This window comes from Esox lucius, chromosome 15, assembly GCF_011004845.1.
Source record: "Esox lucius isolate fEsoLuc1 chromosome 15, fEsoLuc1.pri, whole genome shotgun sequence".
Classification (NCBI taxonomy): domain Eukaryota; kingdom Metazoa; phylum Chordata; class Actinopteri; order Esociformes; family Esocidae; genus Esox; species Esox lucius.
The window spans coordinates 24,017,269-24,040,678 of record NC_047583.1 but is presented as its reverse complement, the minus strand read 5'-3'; the positions used below and the strand labels follow the sequence as shown (position 1 = coordinate 24,040,678).

At 48.5% G+C, this 23,410-nt stretch overlaps 1 protein-coding gene across 3 annotated transcripts in view; it reads left to right on the top strand.

Moving 5' to 3' along the window:
• Positions 1–23,410, top strand: part of kiaa0586 (KIAA0586 ortholog) — a 91,795-nt gene that overhangs the window by 65,831 nt on the left and 2,554 nt on the right. For 2 of the 3 annotated variants that reach the window (XM_010904956.3, XM_010904955.3), the window contains exons 22-30: positions 378–559; positions 658–826; positions 1,069–1,225; positions 1,783–2,057; positions 3,562–3,638; positions 3,787–3,912; positions 4,302–4,497; positions 6,245–6,387; positions 6,491–6,584. In XM_010904956.3, coding sequence (XP_010903258.2) covers positions 378–559; positions 658–826; positions 1,069–1,225; positions 1,783–2,057; positions 3,562–3,638; positions 3,787–3,912; positions 4,302–4,497; positions 6,245–6,387; positions 6,491–6,584 — 1,419 coding nt within the window. The remainder of the gene's footprint in view (positions 1–377; positions 560–657; positions 827–1,068; positions 1,226–1,782; positions 2,058–3,561; positions 3,639–3,786; positions 3,913–4,301; positions 4,498–6,244; positions 6,388–6,490; positions 6,585–23,410) is intronic. The other variant, XM_020054052.2, reaches the window with a different exon arrangement.

The following is a 23,410-nucleotide window of genomic DNA, read 5'->3' as shown; positions in this document are numbered from 1 at the left end:
CTAAATAGGGAGTAGGGGGCCATTTGGAACCCAAGGCTCCCACTCTCTTCTAATAGAAAGATCAATGATGTATCACATCTGCAGATGAGGCTTCCAGTCGGTGGTCACTGGAGTGTTGTCAGCACTTTTTCCACTGAGTCCACTAATTCCACTTAGACGCAACAGTGAGAAGAATAAGTGGAAAATACTGTTTGTTTTCTGGGCAACGTAAAACAAGTATCAAAACGTATGTGTCCCGGAATGGTAGGTGTTAAGTACTGAGGCTGTTGGGAGGCAAATAGGAACTTGCCTCCGTCCAAAGAGAACGGATGATGGTATACTTTTGTAAAAGCGTCTGCTACAATGTGCCCTGCTGAACACCACCCGTGTGGTTCCAGTGGAGGCCGCGGGTGGAGAGGGCCTGCAGCTGTTTGTGGACGCCGGCGTTCCTGTGGACTCGGAGCTGATCCGACGCTACGTGAACGAGGCCCTGGCAGAGACTGTGGCCCTGATGCTGGGGGAAAGAGGAGCGGATCCACCTGTACCTCCAGCCAGCTCTCAGGATCCAACACCATGCCAGGTAATGTACAGCTGGTCAGCCAGTCAAAAACCCCTGAACGTAGACAGCGCTTTTGAATTGAATTTGTCTTTTTGGTTTTCCATAATGTGCTGTTCTAGGAGCCCTTGGTGCCAACCCCGGTGCCAACCCCAGAACCCAGTGTCAGCCCAGGGTCCCCCAGCCGAGGACTGTCCCCACTGGCCACGCCGCAGACCTCAGAGTGGGGAACCCCAGAGCAGTCTCCCAGAGAGACCCAGCCACCTGACACCCACACCTCCACTCCTCCAGGTCTAATCAAACATCCTGTATTTCCATGACGTATCACGCTCGGTAGATTATATCATCTACAATCGTAACAAAGTGGTAAATTGCTTCAGCCCAGAGCTTTTCATATCCTCATGAGGTAAAACTCTGGGCCCTGGTCATAGGATAGGACCTAGAGTTTTCCTGGGCCGGTCACACAGTCAGAAAGCACTAACACATGTCTAACCAAGCCAATGTGATGTTGTACATGTGTTCTTCCATCTCAGAGCCAGTAACAACCCCCGTCTCCACTCCAGTCCCCACCAACCTGGCGGTTTCCCCGTCCTCTGAGCCTCCTGACCCCTGGGGACAATCCTCACTGCCCCTGGCTGAAGAGCAGCCCCACAGCCCTGCATTGGAGCAGAAGGAGCACGACAAGCCACTGTGAGTAAATCCACTGTCTGGCTGAATCTCAGTCTTTCTGCCTGCCTGTATGTCTGCCTGCATGTCTGTTGGCCTGAATGTCTGTCTGTCTACCTATATGTCTGACTGTCTGTCTGCATGTCTGAGTGCCTGCATGTCTGCCTGCCTGCATGTCTGTCTGCCTGCCTGTATGTCTGTCTGTCTGCCTGCCTGTATGTCTGACTGCCTGCATGTCTGTCTGTCTGCCTGCCTGTATGTCTGTCTGTCTGCCTGCCTGTATGTCTGTCTGCATGTCTGCCTGCCCTTTATGTCTGTCTGCCTGCCTGTATGTCTGCATGCATGTCTGTCTGTCCTTCTGGAAGGTGGAACCACATTGGGACCTCTCCTCAGTGAAGAGTGTATTGTGCCCTGCATGGTGTCACAGCTCCCCCTGCTGTCTGGAGATTACAGTGCAGTCAAAATGACAAAGACCAAACACCACACAAGCCTGTTTGAAATGTAGGCTAGATGGTAGTTGGTTTTAAACTTAACTTGTTATTACATCTCTCTCTTTCTCTTGACCTCTTCTCCCTCTTCAGAGTGATGTCAGTGGCTGAGGAGGAGCCTGATTGCGTGGCCTCCCCAGTTCCACCTGTTCCCTCCGGCCCCCAGACCTTACACCAACCCCAACCTACCCCACCACCCCCACACCCACCTGGGCCCCAGACCCCCTCCTCCTCCTCCTCCTCCTCCTCCTCTTCATCGGAGGAGAGCAGCAGCGGTAGTTCCACAGTGACTGAGACGGACACGGCGCATAGACACATCTCAGAGGGAGAGCTCCTGCTGAGTTACAGCCAGGTGGCAGCCGCACGATGTGAGATCACACCGCCGTGACACACACACACACACACACACCCAGAAATAAGAGCGTCGGTATAATGCCACCCATTCTTTATACATTCCCGTGTCGGTCAGTCGTTGGTGCTCTGGTTGTGGGTTGGGTCCTCGCAGGGGACCAGCATGTCCACTACCGTTCAAAAGTTTGAGGTCACTTAGTCTTTGTTTTCAAAAGAAAAGCCTTTTATTTTTTTGGTCCATTAAAATAACATCAAACTGATCAGAAATACAGTGTAGACATTGTTAATGCTGTAAATGACTATTGTAGCTGGAAACGGCTGATTTTTACTGGAATATCTGCATAGGTATACAGAGGCACTTTATCAGCAACCATCACTCCTGTGTTCCAATGACACGTTGTGTTGGCTATTCCAAGTTTATAATTTTAAAAGGCTAACAGATCATTAGAAAACTGGCCTTCTTAAGACTAGTTTAGTATCTTCAGCATTTCAAGTCTCAAAATGGCTCGAAACAAAGAACTTTCTTCTGAAAGTCATCAGTCTATTCTTGTTCTGAGAAATTTTATTTTCCATGCGAGTAATTACCAAGAAAGATCTCGTGCAAAATTATGTACTACTCCCTTCACAGAACAGCACAAACTGGCTCTAACCTGGATAGAAAGAGGAGTGGGAGGGCTCGGTGTTGAACTGAGCAAGAGGACAAATACGTTAGTTTGAAAAACAGACGCCTCACAGGTCCTCAACTGGCAACTTCATTAAATAGTGCCCACAAAAGACCAGTGTCAACATCATCAGTGAAGAGGCAACTCCGGGATGCTGGCTTTCTAGGAGTTGCAAAGAAAAAGCCACATCTCAGACTGGCCTATAAAAAGAAAAGATTAAGATTGGCGAAAGAACACAGAAACGGTTGTACTCTGTTGAACTCTGCCTTGAAGGCCTTTAGATATTCCTTAGGAAATCTGCCGTTTCCAGCTACAGCAATAATTTACAACATCTACAGTGTCTACACTGTATTTATGACCAATTTGATGTTATCTTAATGGACAAAAAAAATACAAGGACATTTCTAAGCAACCCCAAAGAGAACGCTAGCGTATGTTCATTCGCTATTGTATTCCTTTTCACTCTAGGCTCACAGGTCACTTTGAAGTCCACATTCATTATACTGGGACTATTATCTTGCCAAACCAATAAGCGGCACGCTTTGTACTTAACAACAAACGCTGTGCTAACATTGACAGGAGGAGGGCTAATATTAATAGCATGCCAGCCTCTCTTGGCTAAGGGTGGAGTACAGACTACAGCCTCACATGGAAGTTTGATGAGGTCAATTAGCGTGACTCTACGGTTAGATAACACCAGCTGAAACACCCACACAAGCCAGGCCTAGAACAGTACAGTACACCCAAACCCCTTTCTGAGGACCCCTGTCTAACAGTTTCCCCGGACGGGCTCATCTGAATCAGAAGCCCAGGGTCTGCCGAGTTGATTCAGCGGCCTTTCCTCTGTTTGCCCCTTTAGTGTTTGAGGAGGAGGGCTGCTATGTTCCCTATGGCGTCAACAGCTTCTGCAGTTCACTGCATGAGGTTCAGGACATGGTGAGTGACTCAACAGGCGCCGGTGCTTTTCGTTCACAAGCCAAACCCTGCCACTTAACCCTAGAAATCATCATGCCATGTGAAATCGAATGTTTAAAGGGGTCTTGCACGTGTCAAACGCACTAACTGTTCATTTCGTCTTACTAAGGACTATGACCCACCGAGTGAAGGTCAGGTCAGGATGAATGTGATTCCCACCCACCACGACCCCTTCCTCGCGCTATTGGCTAAGATGGACCAGGGTGTCGTCAACCAGGCCCGCCCTGACCCGGAGGTAGCTGTTAAACCCCACTGCTCTCTACACCTACTGGAGGCTTCTGGTGTCACTCCTGTAGTTTCTACTTGTCCTGTCGCAGCTCTGACAGGCACATCTGATCTCTCTGTTGTGACACAGTTACGCCTCTAGGTGGCAGGGGTTTACCGTTTTTGATAGTATACTGTCTACATCTCTTGTCAAAATGACCTTGTTGCATTTCTGAAAGAGAAATTCAGTCATACACATCTGTTGCATTTCGCAATACTTTTATGTCATCACAGACTATTAGCATGCAGACAGATTAGACAGAAAGCCCTTGCCCTGGAGGGTCCTGCTGAAATTATCAGACCTTGGGAGGTTGTCCATAAAGTGTGACTGTCTGACCTGCTGTGCTCCCCAAACCCCAGGGGTCCTGGGAGGAGGAGGAGGAGGAGGAGGGGGAGGTCAGCGAGGGCCAGAGACCCAGACTGCGCCCAGCAGGGCAGAGGCAGCAGAAAGGACGCTCCCTTACGGCCCAGCCCAGGACAGGGAGCGTGGGAGAGCCCCAGCCCAGCTCCAGGCAGGGACACATCTCCTCAGGACGGCTCACCCTGCAGTCTGGAGGTAGGACTGGAACCCCTACAGTCTTTCCTTCTCAGCTGTTTCTCTCACAGTTTCGGGTTATGCCGCGCACGTTGTCTTTTCCGCCCTCAGGTGACAGGCTTATGGCCGAACCGTCTCAATGGTCAAAAAGGATATGTGCATGATTTTCCTCCGTAAATCGGTTGACGCTTTTATGATATGAACGCGTTGGGAGTCCAACTGCTACTGTCATGCGTCCCCCCAAGACTAATAAATATTAGCTCCAGTCATGGAGCTCCAATCAGTTTTAGTTGGAAACACGTGGTTAAAAAGACTGTCTTATTTGTCAATGGAAACCACTTCTCAGGGTAATTTTGGAGGATGTTCTCCTGCTCTCACCCGTCGATGATTGCTGTTCTGTGGCGTTTTACGGTACAGCTCTGAGGGTGTACGCAGTGTTTCCTGGACAAAGGGGGAGAGAAGAGGTGACGAGAACTAGAGATGTTGTCACGGCAGAGCCACGGTGCTGAGAGAATGATCTCTGTGCTCTGAGTCATGGGGGACATCAGACAGGCTGGATTCTCCATCAGGGGCTGAGAGCTCGGAGGCGCCAGGCCAGTGGAAACCACATCTGTACTTCTTCAGCCCTGCATATATTTACTAATGATTATACACTGACCAGCCAGCAACCCCTTACAGCACTCTTACAACACAGAACTATAAGTGACAGTTAAGATCCAACAGAAAGGGGTAGATTATGACCGTGTACTAGAATGACGTCCGTTCATTTTCCCAGTACTGTTCTAACATGATGTGCACACTTAACCCTCAGAATGTCTCTTAAAAACACAGCACAGCACTGATCAGTGGTTAAAAAACTGGGTACTGATGTTTCAGCTCATACGAAGTTGAAATCTGGCTGGGAAAGTGTGAAATGAACACTCTAATATTTACCTAGTGGCATGAAAAGCAACGAGGGGTTCTGTTTCGGGCGTCGGTCTCATGTTCTGAATGCTACTCTGTGTTCACATGGTTCTACAGACACTGGGTCGAAGTTATGAGTCCACTCAGACAGAACACCATCATAGCAGATTCCTAGCTATTTCCTGTGTTGGCCAAAACCAATATTTACCCAACTCAAAATCTGCCTGACTCACGGTAAAGAGAGACCCAAATGTTGCTTGGAGACTGGGAGCGGTGGGGGCGGCCGGGGGGCGGGGGTGGGGGGGGGGCTGTCTAAGTAGCAAAGACTGGACTGTATTAATAACAGAGGAAGAAGTCAATGTCAAAAGGCGCCCTATTCCCTTTTTAGTGCACTTCTGTTCACTTCTGGCATTCTGATCAGAAGCAGTGGACGCTATAGGAGTTAGGGTTTCATTTGGGAGACACTTTAGGGCAGCTCTTGACACCAGCGGTCTGGTGATTGAATATCCCTGAGCTGACTCGCACACAGGCCATGAAACACTCCCGACAAGCTCTATGTTATGGTTGGTTCTGAGAAGCGTCCCCTTGTTTTGGCTCCATGAACGGTTGTTTGTGTGGCCCTTCATAATCTGGTAACAGTCACACGTGCCTGTAACCGTGCGAGCGCATTTTGAATTGCAGGGCTCCATCTCTGCGAGACGCGCTGCACGGGCACCCGATATTCACACAATACTTCACCACACTGGAAATGATACACCACGTCTTAATTAGCGGGGGAGGTTCTAGCTAGACTGGGTAAGGTGTGTGCTTTTGAGCGTGAGGAATGTGTCCTGATTTTGGCGCAACGTCTCTGCCGATGTCACAGCCTCGACAAGCTACCAGGACACCCAACGGCCGGTTCGTATAGGAGCCCTGGATGTGGAGCAAGAGATGCCAGCCCCCCCTCACCCGGACCCCTCAGTATCACCTCCGCCGCCACGGGAATCCATCTCCCAGAGCACACCAAAGGCAAGCGTCGCACGTTTATGCACACCGAATATTCATACGCGCAGTATGTGTTTTTCTTGGCGGGCGCACAGATGAGAATAACACGCCTCTCTTCGGTGTTCAGTCAGCCGGGTTGTCCAGGCTTCCCTCCCGCAGACCCGCTCCTATCCTGGTCCGAAGGTTTCAAGAGACCAACGGAGAGCCGGCAGATATACCAGGTAGGGTGGCCCCTGGCCCGTTTAATTGTACGAACTAGTTGGGTCTTGTGAAGGGGAGCGTCGTGGCGTCGGGGTCGCTGGCAGGGACCACATTGCCTGGGTAATAACTCAGTGGCAATAAACCTGAAAGGAAAACGTGGGTGCAAATGAGTAGAGCTTAGAAACAAGCGGTGCATTTGTGAAGCCAACGTAAAGGGACTTTGGCAGAGCGCCGCCTCTCCCTCCGTTCTCCTCTGACCACCAGAGGGCAGTGGTGTGTCTGCGCTGTGCCTCGGCATGCACCGCTCTCCACTCTCCTCTCTCCTCTCCTTTGTCTCCCAGTCAGGCCACTGCAGTTGTTTTCCCCCCAGAGAGTGTAAACCCTTTTGTCTTACATCACTGCCTTGTCCTGTCCTCCCTGGCTACAGCTAAACCTCAGGGGTTGGGAACTGCCTGAGTCAGCGCTTTACAACTCAATAATGTAAACGCTGGGCCGGACACACCTCAGTGGCTCCACAACTGGGCTTGAGAAGAGGGCAGACGGCATTAGTCATTCAGCGTGGAGGGTGGGAGGGAGCCCAGTGACACAGGGACTGGATGACATATGCTGCATCTCAAACAGCACCTATTCTCTGTGCGGTGGAATAAGGATCTCTGTTGAAATGTCGCTCAGCGAATAAGGAATAAGGTGCCACTTGGACAAGCCGGTGGTGGTGATTGGAGCCGGGGTCCTCTAAGTTTGTGGGATGTCACTGGTAGAGAGACTGGGAGTGAAACTGTGTCACTGTGTTAAAACTAGTTAGACACAACCTACCGCATGTGGGAGAGTCTGCTGAGAAGTTAGAACATTTTTAAATAACCATACAACGTATCTGTCTTGCTTAGCAGGCTGTGAATCCCTCAGAACATGCATGAAACCTGATCTGGTTCATCAGTTGGATTAGTTTATCCTTATCTGGCTTTCTCTCAGATGAAACCCTCTCCCGGCCTGTTCTGTAAGCCTCTAAGTCTGTGATGATAACTCCTAGCCATGTTGTGTATTTTGCGATGAAGGCCAGCCTAAACCCATGGCTGAATCTGTTAAAGTAATTCAGTCCGTGTGTTTGGATATTTCTGTCAGTGTGTGTTTTGTGTTACTACTCTGCTGTAAGGATTTGGTTTCTGCTGCAATTTGCTGCACCAGTGAGGCGTCTGGGAAAAGGAGAAAAGTGTCCACCTGCATTTTTATGTTTCCCGTTTAGATCTTTTTAATCGCTTTGACGCCTCATTTTCTACTCAACCCAGCTGTGTTGTTGTTGGAGCTGTAAATGAATCAGATTAATTGTATGAAGCCCTTCTAACATCAGCAGTTGTCACAAAGTGTTTATTAAGATATCCAGCCTAAAACCCCAAAGAGCAAACAAACACAAATTGATGCACAGTGGCTTGGAAAAACTCCAGAAAGAAACCTAGAGAGGAGCCGGACTCTGCCAGGAGAGGACAAGTTCTTTCTGTTAGGGGATTAAACATGAGACTGAATGAAAAATGAAATCTTAACAGACTCATTTTCTGGTAATATAATTATGTTATGACTATGTCACCACTCTGTAATTTAATCTGACCCTGTATGTTGAGCATTAACTGTGCTTGACTGTCAACACAACAGAGGGCTTTCATTTGGGTGGTCAAATAAAACCACCCCTCCTGGGTTCAATAAGGAACAGCCCATGAAGGTACTTTCAAGGCGATACAGTTGGCTTGCGTCAAATGACCCCCCCCCCCCATTCCATGTCTAATGCTCTACTTGAGGGGTCACAGGAAGTGTACCCAGTGGGGTGTCATTTTGGGGTGTGGTCTAGGAAGTGCAGTACTCCTCAAGACCAGTGAGTTGGCGCCTCCTGACTGGCCTCCCTTCGTGCTGTAGGCCGTATTTCCCACTGAGTAAGACACGCTTACATTGAACTTCACTCACAGTTTAGGCCCGTTTCTCTGTGTGCGTTCTGAGCTTGAACCTGGATGAGTTAAACAGGGTGTGGGCCTGTTTAGCATTAGTTTGGAGGAATTATTGAATCTGAGGTTTGATTTTCTAGTTGCCGCGTGGTTCACTGTCGTCACATCCTAACGTGACCCTGAGACTGGGCATGGCACAGTGAACGCTGTCTGTCTGGTTTCTCTCATCGCTGTAACTTTGGCTTGATTCCCAAATGGCCCCTATTCCTTATGTAGTGTACTACTACAGATCACGGCCACATGGGTATATAGAGCGCCATTTGGGACACAGGTCCTGTTTACAAGACCGGAATTCAACAAGCAGAGTGCCTCCTGGCCTCAATTTAGTGATCACTCCAGGCACTAAACGTAAACGAGACAGTAGTTAATGAGACTTAATTTAACCACGGCCTGCAGTCGTCTGAGAGGATACATCCACAATGGTTGTTATGTATGGGTAACGTCTGCTGCTCCAAGCTTCATTAGGAGTTCACTGAGAAGATAACCCTACAACCGATCTTCTATTTCCCCGCAGTGATTCCATGTCATTGCTCAGGCTGTACAATATGGATGATGTGGATTTAATGTTCAGCAGCATTTGTTTACAATTATGACTGTAACAGCAGCCCTTTTTTTTGCCTGCATGGAATTGTTCTTACTTTCCTTCGACCATAATTAAGAGGAACACTTAAGAATGGATTAGTGTTAAATCAGTGTTGGCTCTCTATCTGACAGAACCATCCTATAGTCCAGAGGCTTTCCGAACTCTGCTACTGATCATCGTTCGCGCAATCAAGAATGGACGTGAAAGTAATTATTTCTGAAAAAACGTAATGAAAACCTCCAGGATGTTGTATATTTTTATTTCAAGTTCCTTTTCACGCATAATGATCCGTGCTACAAACTCATTGCCGTCCGTACGCGCTGTTACTGGACCGTTTGTTGAGAAACGCTGTGTCCCGCTGGCTCCCTGGCGCCAAATGATGTACGTTTTCTTAATTATATTTGGGCATGAACTGTACAGTGGCCATTTTGATAGGGTGTTTTACTAGTCAGGCCGAGCCCGGTCTGAAGCCCTGAATGCAGGCTGGCTCTTGGCTGAACACTTGAACCTACAGTACATCATGTGGGTTTGGGACGGTGCGACGATTGGAGTGTGGTTCAGCTCCCTGGCGCTTGGCCCTTCCCTACCGCAGCCTGTCATTGGCAGCCAGTAAAGTGTAGCGTTTTGAATTGTACAGGCCTTTTTGGAGAGCACCCATACGCCTGTAGAACCTGAGCGGTTTTCAAGCTGCGCTCGTTTTTCCTGGTCCAGATCAAAGACGTCCACACCGGCTATCTCGAGGAGGTTCGACTTTCAAAGAGCCCTCCGACTCAATTAGGCGATCTGCTACGGAGATGTGATCTGTACTTGAAGACGAATTACGCACAGACGTTATCCAATTGAGTTACAGGTTGCCATAAGTCACTTGTTGAAAGATAACTATTAGAGGAGTCATTTGCATACAATGCTCAGTGTAATGTTTCTAGGATATTAGGCTTTATTGAGGCACCACCCTGATTTCCTTTTGTGTACATGTAGCAGTGTTTACCCAATCAGACTGTGCCTTGTTACTTTTCCATCGTGTTTACTCTTGGCTTTGAGTAAACTGACCTAACTCCCCTCACTGATCTTCCTGTCTGTTTGGTTATTAGTATTTTTGCTTGCTCAGAGATTAGTCTGACTGCTGGTATTTTCTCTTCCCGGCCAGGGAGCAGTCTTTGGTAAAAGCAAACAAACAGTAAATATTTTGACAGACCGTTCCTGCTTTCCAAATGACCCTAGTGTCACCCTATTGTCAATGTGGAGTACTATTTTTAGTGCACTTTGAAGGGAATAGTGTGCCGTTTGGGAAATTAGACAGTGTGTATGGCTCTTCGCAGTCTCCCAGGGAGAGCTGAGGACTGATTATTTACCCTGTAGCTGAGTAGATGTCTGCCCTCTGCTTTGAGGTGAAAAACATACAAGTTAAGTGCATTCTTTTAAACAACTCTCTTCCCCGGCCAATAGCCCAGACAAAATAACCTTTTGACGTTGAAGCAGACAGACTCTGCAGTGAAATGTGCTTTATCGGCCACTCTCGTGTTGGCATTTCTAGCCGAAAGCTCAGACTTTCACATGGTTTGCACAAGCGCATTAATCGCCTGCACTTTAAAATGGAGCACAGGCCGGGCCAGACAGGATGGACAGTGCTGCTCCGGTGTGTTTTGGAACAGGAAGTCCAGTGACCATAATGAAATCCACTGCGGAACCAACAAAAGACAAGCCAGGCTCTCTTGGGCCCCCCACCCCATCTCACGCTGAGCTGCGGTTGGCGCTAGGTCCAGCCGGGCCAAATGCAAAGATCTGCAATAACACTCTGAATAAACAGAGTCATGCCCCTAAGCCCGGCAGCCCCCCCCCCACCCCAGCCAGACTCCCCTTGTCCCCCCTCGCTCCTAATATCTGTCGCATCCCCTTCCCCCACCAGAGACTGACTCCGCCTGCCAATAGCCAGGCCTCTACTGACTGTGGAAAACATAAACCCTTTCGTTTTACTGAAGTCCTTGAAGGGATATACAGTATCTGTCCTCGTTCAGCGCACTTGATTCCCTTTGACTGTCGCATTGAAACTGACCTAGTTGAGTCAAGACTCGTGTCCCAAATGGCGCCCTATCCCCTACGGGCCCCGATCAAGACTTGTGCACTGTGATGGGGATTAGGGTACCGCTTGGGACGCCAGCGAGCAGCTGCGCCATTGAGGAGGTTGTTCCACTGTCTCGAAGCCAGGCCGATGGTTACACGAAGCACCGCTGCAAGTCACAACGCTCGTGACGGCTTAATTAAGGAGTCATGTCAGCTCTGGAAGTCTCTAAACAAATGCACCAGCCCAGAACCTGGTCCACATGAGTCCAACTCCAGCACAAAACCAATGCCCTAAGAGAGGCGTTGGAGTTAGAGATGAAGGGAAGAGGGGGCAGGCTGGAGAGCGAGTTTGCAAGAGATTAGGTTTGAGCTGGAGAAAATGAGAGCGTTTGAGGACAAAGTTGGAGACATTTGGAGAGAGAGAGAGATGGAAAGTTGTCAGACAGAGTTGCTCGTCCCGATGGCAGGACCTGAGGCAGGCAATGAACGGGTATCTGGATGGCGACCCGTCAACAGCGGAAAGGCCAAACGCTGTTTGACGTTCCGCTGCCTCGCTCGCCAGCCACAACCGCCTCGTCTTCTGATTGCTCTCCCGTTAAACGGTTGTTTTGACATGCCCTCGTCTGTGTGTGTGTACCACAAATTGCGTGGCAGCGGGATGAGTCGTTCACCCGAGGTTATCAGGTGTGACATCAGCGCTCCAGTCGTGTGTTTATCGTCACGGGCGGCTGGGTTCCTTTCCCGTCCTCTGTCCTGCAGAGACCAAGTGCCTCACGACTGCCCTCCCTGGGCACAGCACTAGCAGAGACCCGGACGACTCTGGAAAATGATTGTATAATCGCGCGGACCGCTGAACCTGTTGACTCTTGTCATCTGTGTGTTCTGTGTAATGGGAAGGATGTCCTGAGGGTTAGTGGTGTTAGAACGCTTTTGCTCCGTTGTTGATGTTGCTGCATTGCTCAATTTAACCTGTTGACAGTGCTGGAGTCATTTCCAGGTAAAGCAACATTGCCCAAAACCTTTTTTCTCTGTCTTCTGTAGCTGGATAGATTGTTATTCAGACTCAATCTGATTATTCAAGCGATGGCTTTTTCTCATCCCGAGCCTGTTCCAACAATGATCGAGGAGAACTAAGAAGCCTTCTCTGTGTGGATTTCTCTTATAAATACCTTTTTAGACTTAGTGTGTGTCTGCAAAACCGCCACTTAGCCATTTGCTTCGATTGCAGTTATAGGCTCCAGCCGACGGCTTATGTTGTATAAATTATAGGAGTGAAAACTTTCCACAGATCCTCCACGGAATCAGTTGACACGTTTCCCTCACCACTTTGACTCATGCTTGTGACCAACAGTATTCTGCGTCAGCTTACTCCCCAGTCGCAGACACCATTGAAACAAGCTGTCTTAAAAGGATCTAAAGCTCTGGAGAAATCTTTAATAAGCCTGAGCAGTTAGTCTTGTGGCTCGACAACCGTGGCGTGGCTCAGCTAATCATCAGAGACGTGCTTTTGTCTGTTGTTTCGATGTACTCAGTCCGTTTATCATGTCTGCTCTGCTAGCTGTCTGGTCTTAACTGAGGAGAACAGGGACGTGTACCAAATGGCACCATACTCCCTACATGGTGCACTGCTTCTCATGTGAGCCTGGTCAAAAATAGTGCACTTTGTAGGGAATAGGTTTCCACTTCGAACACACATGTATCCAGGCCTGGTCGCATCGTCCGTCCTCCACAGCTGCACTGTTATGTCTAACAGGCAACAGCTGCAGTTTGCAGGGTATGTGAGAGAATCAGAGGGAGAGAAATCTGCGTCCCAAACAGCGCCCTATTCCCACTCTAGAGCAGTACTCTTCACCACGGCCCAACAGTCTCCAGCCACAATTAGTGCAGTGTATAGAATAGCATGCAGGCGGAATGTGGCTGGTTTAAGCCGAGGGAGCGGTAGGCATTCCGCCTGGCTTGACCAGCCCTGGCATATCCTTTCATTGTGCCAAGCCAAGGATTCCGTCACGGGCGTGAAGTTCAGATCCAAGCAGCCAGGGTCCTCATCAACAGGTCCTGGTGAAAGAGAAGAGACCATTCGGTAGGGGATGGATTGCCATTCGGGGCGCAGACCGACTGCGTGTCAAATAGCTTCTTCTCACCTCTGGACAGTGGAAGTTGTGTTAATTGCTAAAGCAGAGCCTGAATAAGAGTTCAGGAACTGAGGAATTGCGTGCCAGAAGCACTGTTAATTACCTTGATTCTCTGGTGTTGTCGGGATGATGGATCCTTACATACAGAACAGCTGCCTAGGCAGCGAACACACACACTCACACACCTGTGTTTTAATAGCTGTTAGCCGACAGACTCTGAAAAATGCATTTCACAAGACACGCAATCTATTTCATCCTGATGCCCATCAACTTAAAAGGGTTTCTTAAAAATACAAAAACACATCAGCATTGTGAAACGACAACCTAAATTGACAGTGGGTGACCTAGGAGAGTGTGGTATTTGCATTAAGGTTTTTTGAAGATTGGCCATGCTTCTGTGTAATGCCTGAACCTTATCCACGCAGCTTTCTCATCCTCTGTGGCGTGGTACGTGGAGCGCAGGACGGGGGGGGGGGTGTAGATAATGTTCCTCCTCACAGATGGAGTCGGAGGCATCGGTGAAACCCAAGCCGCTTTTATAGAGCGGTCCCGGGCCGTGTGTTCCCGCTGATAGACCTCACCCCTTCACCCCTGGCCCTTCATCTAAGCTCCGGAGATGGGACACTTCCCAATCCCCCCCCCGGCCGCGGGCTTTGATCAGCGGGGCCCCAGACCGGCCAGAACCCTCCAGGCCCCTGGGTGCTAAGCCACGCGCCAGAAGGATAGGGGCTCTGCTTTCACCGGCAGGTGGAGGAGCGGCCAGGTTTAATGGAAGAGCTCCTCTTTCAGTTCAGCCATGTCTGATGAGTTGGCACCCCTAACCCCCCCCCCCCCCCCCCTTTTTGATGTGGGCCAGGAGAAAGTCCAGGCAGAGCCAGATGTGGTGGGCCATCAGGATTACCATCAGGCAATATGGCAGCTCTCTCTCATGGGAATCCAGGGAGGCCTCTCCAGTGGAAGCCTGTTCCACAGGTAGTACACTACTTACAACCAGGTTGCATCCAAAAGCAGTGTGCACTATAAAACAAATAGGGCACCATTTAGGACCCGTCTGGTGTGTTTGAATAGTTAGGGAGTTAGCCACGCCAGTAGCAGCATGACTTTTGTTAGCTAACTGGATCAGTTAGAAGCCAATCATTTCCCCTTGAAATGAGAGACATATCCGGGTCTAACCAGAAACTCTTCAGACCTCCTTAGCCTTACTTTGCTGAACGTCAGCCTGGATAAGTTGGAGATTAGTAGGTGTTGGTGCGGTGGGGGGTGGCTACTGCCCTGTCTGACCGCCTGGCTGAGCTCTGGACTGGCTTTTGTTTAAAGGGCCGGACAGGGTGTTTTCCTTTGTCCTGAACAACCCTGTTCCTCTCCTCATCTGGTTTATATCAAGCTCCCCCCCGCTCTCTTCGTTTCCCTGCAGGCAGCCCTCTCTGTGAGAGCCTCTCTGTCTTTCCCCACCACCTCCTCCTCCACAACCACCTCCTCCACAACCACCTCCACAACCACCACCTCCTCCACAACCACCTCCTCCTCCACAACCACCTCCACCACCTCTTCCACCTTCTCCACTGTCACCTCCTCCACCGCCATGTCCTCCGCCACCGCCTCCTCCTCCACCGCCTCCTCCTCCACCGCCTCCTCCACCACCGCCTCCTCCTCCACCGCCTCCTCAACTGCCACCTCCTCCACCGCCTCCTCCACCGCCTCCTCCACCACCGGCGCCTTCTCCACCACCAACACCGCCACGTCCTCCACCGTCACCTCCTCCACCGCCGCCTCCTCCACCACCACCACCACGTACTCCACCATCACCTCCTCCACCAGCACCTCCTCTACCACCACCTCCCCAGCTCAGGCAGCATCTTGAATCTATCATCGTTGTCTTTCCTGTCCTGTACTGTCACCACTGCTGAAACACAGGCCCACTCCGAGCTGGGCCACTGTCCCATTGTGACAACAGCTATTGTAAAAAGGGCTTTATAATATATATATATATATATATATTTTTTTTTTTAAATGCCAATCACTGGGCTACTCAAAACAGGGGCAATGTATAGGGTTTCAAAATCCTGTTTTCCCTGAACTTAACCCTAACTGTATCTGTAAACATGAACCCCAAACCCTGATTCTGAACCTAACTCCAGTTCTGCGTTTTAGTCTAACCCTGAGCCATGCATAGCCCTGTAACTCATGGAGACCAGCAAAATGACGTGCTAAGCTTGTGTTTTTTTATTAAGTATCTGTGCAGGGATTTTATGCTATTCGCAATTGTAATAAAACAAAAAGTTCTATGGCCAAGACTGACTCATACAATGAGAGGCTCCCAGGTTAGGTTACCAGCAGTGTGAATTGGATTTTAGACCAATAATAACACACAGACACACACAGCGATGTCCTCCTTTATTTCAATCAATCAATCAAATGTATTTATTAAGCCCTTTTTACAACAGCAGTTGTCACAAAGTGCTTTACAGAGACACCCGGCCTTAAACCCCAAGGAGCAAACAACAGTAGTGTTGAATTTCAGTGGCTAGGAAAAAACCCCTAAGAAGGCTGAATTTTTAGGAAGAAACCTAGAGAGGACCCAGGCTCAGAGGGGTGACCAGTCCTCTTCTGGCTGTGCTGGGTGAGATATTAAGAGTCCAATTGGAATAATTAATAAATGTCTCTATATTCTCTCTATTTAAACAGCATGTCACTGTTCCCTTTATGAGGAATACATCAGTCTCTGAACTAGCTGGTCTAGATCCACATAATGGAAATTCGCTGCGGTTCACTTTATGAAGCTGTCACTTACTGACTGAGCAGGGCTTTCTCTCTCTACAATGGTAGAAGTTATAAAGTCTTTACAGCACCAGGTATAAATTAGGCATGTGTCCTAAACAACACCCTATTCCCCAAGGGGCTTATTTGATGGGATTTCTTTGACCTGTATGGAGAATAGGGCTTCGTCTGAGACCCAATTGGAGAGTCATACTGCTACTTTTGTTCATTTCCCATCTGAGATCATTAAAGTGGATGTGTACAGACCAGACAGATGTCTCTCTCCCCGTTTCCTGGTCCTGATGGCAGACGTTGTGGGGGAGAACTGGGCTCCCCGCCCACAGGCCCAGGAAAGCCCTGTTCTCCAGATACGCAGCGCGCTCCACACTGGCTCACCACTTAACATGATACACCAGTGTTCAGTCAGTCTTTGCGGTCCATAACACGGCAGGCATTGGTTACTGCGCCGCTGCAGTGTGGTTATCATGGACAGACACCATATGCTGGGATATGAGCCCAGATGGACGGATGGACAGGCTGTCTCTCTACGGGGCCCGGCCCAGCTTGTCGTACCTACCTGGACGTCACCGCCACCATAACTCCCAGTTCACCCTCCATCTGTCAGGCTGTCAAACTGACACCGGATCAGGTTTCCTTTGCACTGATGTTACCGAACCCTGGATACGTCCCGAATGGCACACTTCTCCCTTCATAGTGGCCAAGTAGGGCCCTCAGTTCAAATGGCCGAGCTGTAAAACAAACAAATAACACGATTAGCAATCAATATACAATATAGGTAAGTCTGCCCATGAAAACATTTTGAAGCTACAAATATCTCTAGCTTAGGCAAATCCCTTCTACCGATTACTGTTTGTTTTATCCTTGCTCCAATTAAAGAACACTTCTCTGAATGGCTTGTCTTTCTCCTTAGGCCACTGGCTAGGGTAATCTTTTAATGTTCTCTTTTCTGGGAGAGTTTCATCAAAAAATATGAGGCAGAGAAGAGGGACATATTATGATGTTGACGAAATAAGAGAAGCGTGTGAGAAACTTGAAGGAATTCTTCAGCAGATAACAAAAGTTAGAGGGGACAAGCTGCAGCTAGTCTACTACATAAAGAGGTTACAGAGAATGAATATGTGTAGATCGTGATGCGTACATGTGCAGAACCCTCTGGATGTTTAGTGAACAAGATTTGTTTTTTTTAACGGTCAAAGAGAAGACAGATCCTGAGCCACTAAATTTTCATTTAGCTGGCTACCTTTTAACTGGGTTAGCCCTTGTTGAGGTTTCTTCTTTTCTCAAGTCATGTGTTCTGAAGGACCTTGTGGTGTCTCTTGGGACAGACCAACCCACTTAAAACAGGTTTAAAAATAACTGACACTCTTTGGCTGGGGTCTGCTGTGGAACTGGGGGGGTTTGGAGTGGGGGATCTCTTTAGATCTGGTTTTGGACCACCTTTCTGAAGTATAAAGATGTTAGAACAAAGCCCTACTTAAAGCAGTTCTCTGGCCTTCTCTCAGCCTGTGAGGAGTTGACTGACCACTTGCCTGTTTCCACATACAGTATTGTACCATTTGTATCATAAATTATTGTCACAAGTTTGTCAGTTATTTGTATTCTTGAGATTTTTTCCCCCTAAATGTCTCGCTGAAAACAGCCCAGGTCATCACATTTGTTTGTCTTGTTGATTGATTGGTACTGTGTGGCTGGTATATTGGTAATGGTATGTAGAGAATGTGTCTCGGTGTGTGTCAGAGGAAGATGGATGTACTGTAGGTTTGGTTTGGACCGGCCTGCAGGGGCTCTATGAATGAAGAGGGATTATCCATGTCTCTGCTCCCTGTGGCTGACCCAGTTCAGTGACCCCCCCCCCCCACCCCCCCCACCCCCAACCCATTGGCCTCCACACGGGGGACTCTTCCACTCTCCTTGACCTCTGACTGAGTGTAAGGACTGGGCTGCTGCACAGGACATCTGTGTCTCTCTCTCTCTCTCTCTCTCACAGTTCTTCCTTTGAGTATCTTAACACAGGGACATGACCAAAAGGCCCGTTGAATAAGTGTCTCTCCTGTACTCATGCCTTGTACTCATGCCTGCTCCATAGCCATAGAGCTGAGGCAGGGGGGGTTAAAGCCTTGGGGAGAATGCAGATCTCTTCATCTTTCCCCTGCTGCGAGGCTCTTATAACCACACAGCTGCCTGTTCTTTCAGCCCGGTGACTGCAGGAGATGTGTGCCATGCGACCATGGGGACTTACCACGAGACCCCCTTCGCCAACCGTGCCCGCACCCTGACCAGTCAACCCAAACTGTGTGTGGCGGCCCAAGAGAGGGGCTCATTGGCCCATGACGGAGGTCGTGACCTCTGACTTTCAATTAGCGTGGCTCTCATTGTGCTCTCTGTGTCGTGAAGGTAGGGTTTGGTGTGGAGGCTGATGGGGCTTCGGTCTTAGGCCGGGGGGGTTTGGCTGCCCTTCTTTACAACACAATGACTCAATCAACAGCACATACAGTTTCCCTGTTCACTGGTGTAAACAAGCCGGGGAGAAAAGGGTTGGTTAAAAGAGCCATTGAAGTCTTTTGATTGACTTGATTTGTCTTGAGGGGAAAGGGGACTTAATGGGGTTCTCCTCTTACACCAGGGGTGACCTGGCCTGAATGAGAATGAGCTATACTTTTTTTTCTTTAGGACAGATGCAGTGACCCTAAAGCGTCTCCAATTGGAATTAACATTGTTGCCCAAAGGACCAAAGCAGTGTACTTTGTAGTGAATAGGGTGACATTTGGCACATTCCCTCCTAAACTCCAGGTAGATTAAGTAGTTAATATGTATCTCAGAACCTCACCAGGAGGCCTGTTAAATCTACATTAAGCCTCCCATGTGGAGATGTTGGATTAGGTGTCCTAACATTTGAACATTGCCGTTTGTCCGACGCTTCTCGTTATCCCGCAAATGCCATTTATTCATGTTAAATCTTCTATACCATTCATATTTACCTAGTCTGTCCAGGAAAGAGCTGTCCTCCATGCGCTGTAGCCTACAATGAAAGGCAGGATCTCAATTAGACTTGCCAAGGTTGGTTATAGAGTCAGCAACCAATACTATACTAGACCGGGCTCTCCCCTCTCTGTGCACCTTTAAGTCCTATTCCCAGCCCTGCCACACGGCACTAATCCGGGTCTCTGTCAGACGCTGGATTAGCGGGGAGTGTGGTGGTATTGTTGGAGGGGACTGCAGCAGCTCTGCCGCAGTGCATTGTTACATTACGCCACATTTAGCTTTTCTAGGCCATAAGGATCCGTGGATTTTCCGGACCCGAGGTTTAAATGGGAGCGCTAGCGGAGCGCTATCACCGTCAGCCAGATGGCTTCATTCCCCAACGCCGAATCCCCTTGCTGTACCCCGGCTGGGAGTCGTTTTACTCCTTGACTGTCCTCCCCCAGCTGTGCTGCACCTCCAGGGTTGGGCTCTCCACTCGTCTCCGCTGGTTTAGTCAGTTTCCACCCTTACAGATGAATACCCTTGTGTTACCCTCCTTTCATTTGGGAGTGACGCTAGGCGGGCGCCTCCTGGGCTCCAGGTTGTTGTTGTCCAGGGTAGAGGATAACATGCGTGTGGGCGGGTGGCGGTGTGTGTTGTCGGTTGTAGTCGCTGGATATGTTTGCCTTTTTAGACAGCCATGCCTGTAGGCCAGGTCAGGGGTTCACCGGTTTCCATGGCTCTCTCTCCCTCCAGCCCAGACACAGAGACAGCTGGAGCCCAGTCTGTACCTTCGTTCAGTCTCAGGATGGCCTTCGTTCTGACAATATCTGCTGTGTGCTTCTCCTGTATCTTGTGGGGCTGTGGTTATCCATTTTCATGTTTGTGTAATGCCAACTTAGATTAGCTTCATGACACCAAACATAGTTGACTAGAATGACAGAGGTTTTTTTTCTAGGCTGCGGGATTTATTCTGGTTTTCTTTTTACATTTTGATCGTGGAAAACTTCCCATTCGCATTGATGTGGTTCACACTGGTGGCAGATATCACTGAGCAATGGAATTTTGATGAAAGATGTAATGACTTAAGTGCAGAAACTCTTGTCAGCCCTTCCCCATAAATTTACTGTTCTCAGATATTCAGGCCAAAAAAACATGGCAGATTGAAACAGTGAGGGTTTTTTTCAGTTTTACTGTCCAGTTTATCATCGAAGGCTCTCTTTCAACAATGCACATCATCGGTTCCAAGACCTATTAAACTGGGACATCAGAAAACAAAGAGGAAGAACTTTTCGTAACGCCTCAGTGTCCCGCACCCTCTCCGGTCAGTTCCTTGGAGAGGTAGGCAGGCGATCATCAGTGTCTCATATGTCAGCTCTGGGTCACGGAGTGGAGGGTGGAGAACACCCCGTAAGTATTTCCAGGTGTCCTGTGCCTGCGTGCATCTCTTTTTACAATCCCGTTTTCTACCTTCACCGCTGAACTACCATTCAGACGGACTTGACTTAGACATTCCTAATCCTGGTGCTCTTCTTGTCCTGGGTTCTGATCTGAATGTCTTCATCCTATGGGACTTGGTCCAACAAACTGCACCATCTAGGATACAGGTGGCCTATTATACGCTGAACTTTGACCTGTCTGCACCTGAGCCACCTTTGGTCACCACCAGTCATAAGTTGTCACGCTCGTTGGGTATCAGGTGTTTGTTTTTCCAAAGCCGTCACTGATTAAAAACTCCTCAATTATATGTCAAGCTCTGATGAGAAATGTAGGTCAGTACAAGGCAGCATCAATTTTCTTCGACACCAATTGTTTCTTCAGGAATGACTGCTTTATAATTAGACTGTTGTTGTAGTGTCTAAGAAGAAGAAAATGTGCTCCGTGCTAAGCTTAGGTCACAGGATTCACCTTTTATGCACCTGTGGTCGGTTGTAGAAAAAGGAGAGCTGAATGTTACGTTGACAGCAACATGAAACAGCAACCAGACTTTTAACCCTGCGCCGAAAGTCAACACCTGCTAGCTAGCGTCATATCTGATAGATCAGTGGAGGAATCCATCACAGGAATTAACATTTGATAAGTTGACAGTGTCCCTGTCATGCTTCTGAACACCTATAAATACATGAGACCTTCGCTGACATTTCTGATCGTAAGTCAGTGTGGTTTGCGGTCATTTATTACTTGGAGGACTGCCCATTTAGCTTTCAGCTCTCAGTTAGCAGAAATCATTAGAATTCTGACACATTCATTACATGGACTTCAAAGATGTCCTTCACATTCTAAGTGAAGGGGAAATCTCCCTCTTCGTCAACTCGAGGGCATATCCGCTGCTGGGCCATTTTTCATATCAGCAGAAACCAACTCCTGCTGATAAGTGCTACTACTCTTACTGCTACCGCTACAGGAAGCTCCGAGCAGGCAGTGTCTGGTAGATAGTATGAGAAATAGTTCATTTCACAGAAAGCAAGTGTTTCCCAGGTTGCACCCTGATACCTTTCTAGTACACTACTTAGGACGAAGGCCCCGTAGGGTCTGGTGAAAACAAGTGCCTTGCGTAGGGAATAGGGTGGTGCCATTTGGGATGAATCCCGCTCCTTTTGTCTTGGCACTCATTCACAGAGAGGATATCCTTTTTCTTATCTCACACTCGTAGTTCAAAGGGGATAAGGAAGAGCGGCAGAGAGGGCTTGGATACACTAAACTCATCTTGCATAAGACCATGAAAAACCGGCTACTCACCGCATCAATAAAACATAGTGCTTTTACTCCTGTAGAGCTGGCTACCTGTAAAGACCTGTCCAAATATGGGCTTTAATGGATCTGTGGTATCTGACACCACATTGTCTTCTACATATGTAAGTGTCTAAGACAAAAGGGTAAAACCAATACAGGATCCGAATGAATATTTCATTTCTTGCTCGGTTTGCTCAAGGCCAAGAGGGAGTGGAAGACTAGCGTTCCCCGCTAGCATGTTTTCTTTCTGCACACACTCGCTAGCTGTGGCTGATGTGTTGTTGCCTCAAGACTATCAGCCTCCTGTCATATTCTTCTCCCTGCTAGGTGAAGGGTAACTCCCCATTGACTTGTACAGAGATGCATTCAGGCCGCTTGCGATTTACTTCCCATTGCCACTCTTAGTAAGCCTCAAGGTTGTTGTGAAAACCCACTTCTATGAATGACATTTGTGTTGCAATGCGGGTTCTCAAGGTTAACCTTCAATGGAATGATTTCCTTTTTATCAGAATGTCGTCGGTAATGATAACTCTACTTCACTATAACAGTGTTCAACTCAAGATTTCTGTGTCTCAAAATACACTCTTTTTCCTTTAAATGTTACCTTGTTTTGGGGTAAAGCCATAGTTCTGTGGTAGTGCACTATAAAGGGAACAGAGTGCTGGCTCTTGCCTAGCTATTTGATGAATAGAAGACCCAAAGCAACCTCTAAAAAGTGTTCTCTGTCTAAATGTCGTATGACCAACCACAGCCATCAAGTATGTGAGAAGAAACCTCAGCGAAACTTTTTCGGAAAGATGACTTGAATCAACAACACCGAAACATTGCAGAGTAATATTTGTAGTGACATCCGATCAGTTCTTCACGGCCCTACAAGCATTTTATAACTGGAAAATAGGGGAGAAGTCAGGGCCGTGTAATCACAATCCAAATGTTTCACCAAGACCCAAACTCTCCCATGTGCTTGGAAGCTGAGGACAGATGAGCTCCTCTTCTGATAGCAATGTCTTTTTCCCCTGCCTACCTGTCTGTCTTTCTGTCCTGCCTGTCTGTCTTTCAGACCTGCCTGTTTGTCTTTCTGTCCTGCCTGTCTGTCTTTCAGACCTGCCTGTTTGTCTTTCTGTCTTCTCTGTCTTTGTCCTGCCTGTCCGTCTTTCTGCCCTGCCTGTCTGGCTTTCTGCCCTGTCTGTCTGGCTTTCTGCCCTGTCTGTCTGGCTTTCTGCCCTGTATGATTGCCTGCCTGCCTCTATCCATGTGTCTTGATTGTTTTGGCAGTGAAATTTGGATCTTTCACGCAGCTGTGAATATTTGTTAAGAAGGCCCACACTGAAAGTGAAATCATTCCCTTTTCCTGCTCGCACTTCAAACACTTGGCAGTGCTCTGGGATCCAGGAGACTGTGGTGGGTCTCTGGAGGACCCAGCAGTAGAAAGGCCAGAGCTAGTCTGTTTCCCAAATGGCACCAATTGAATGTAGTTCACTTCTTGGGGTCTGACTCTGTCAGAAGTAGTGTGCTATGTAGGGGTCAGGGTGCCATTGGTGTTTCAGTCCACATTCAATCAGGGGAGGGACCGGTCTCTCTGAGGAGGCCATGATGCTGGAAAATATTAT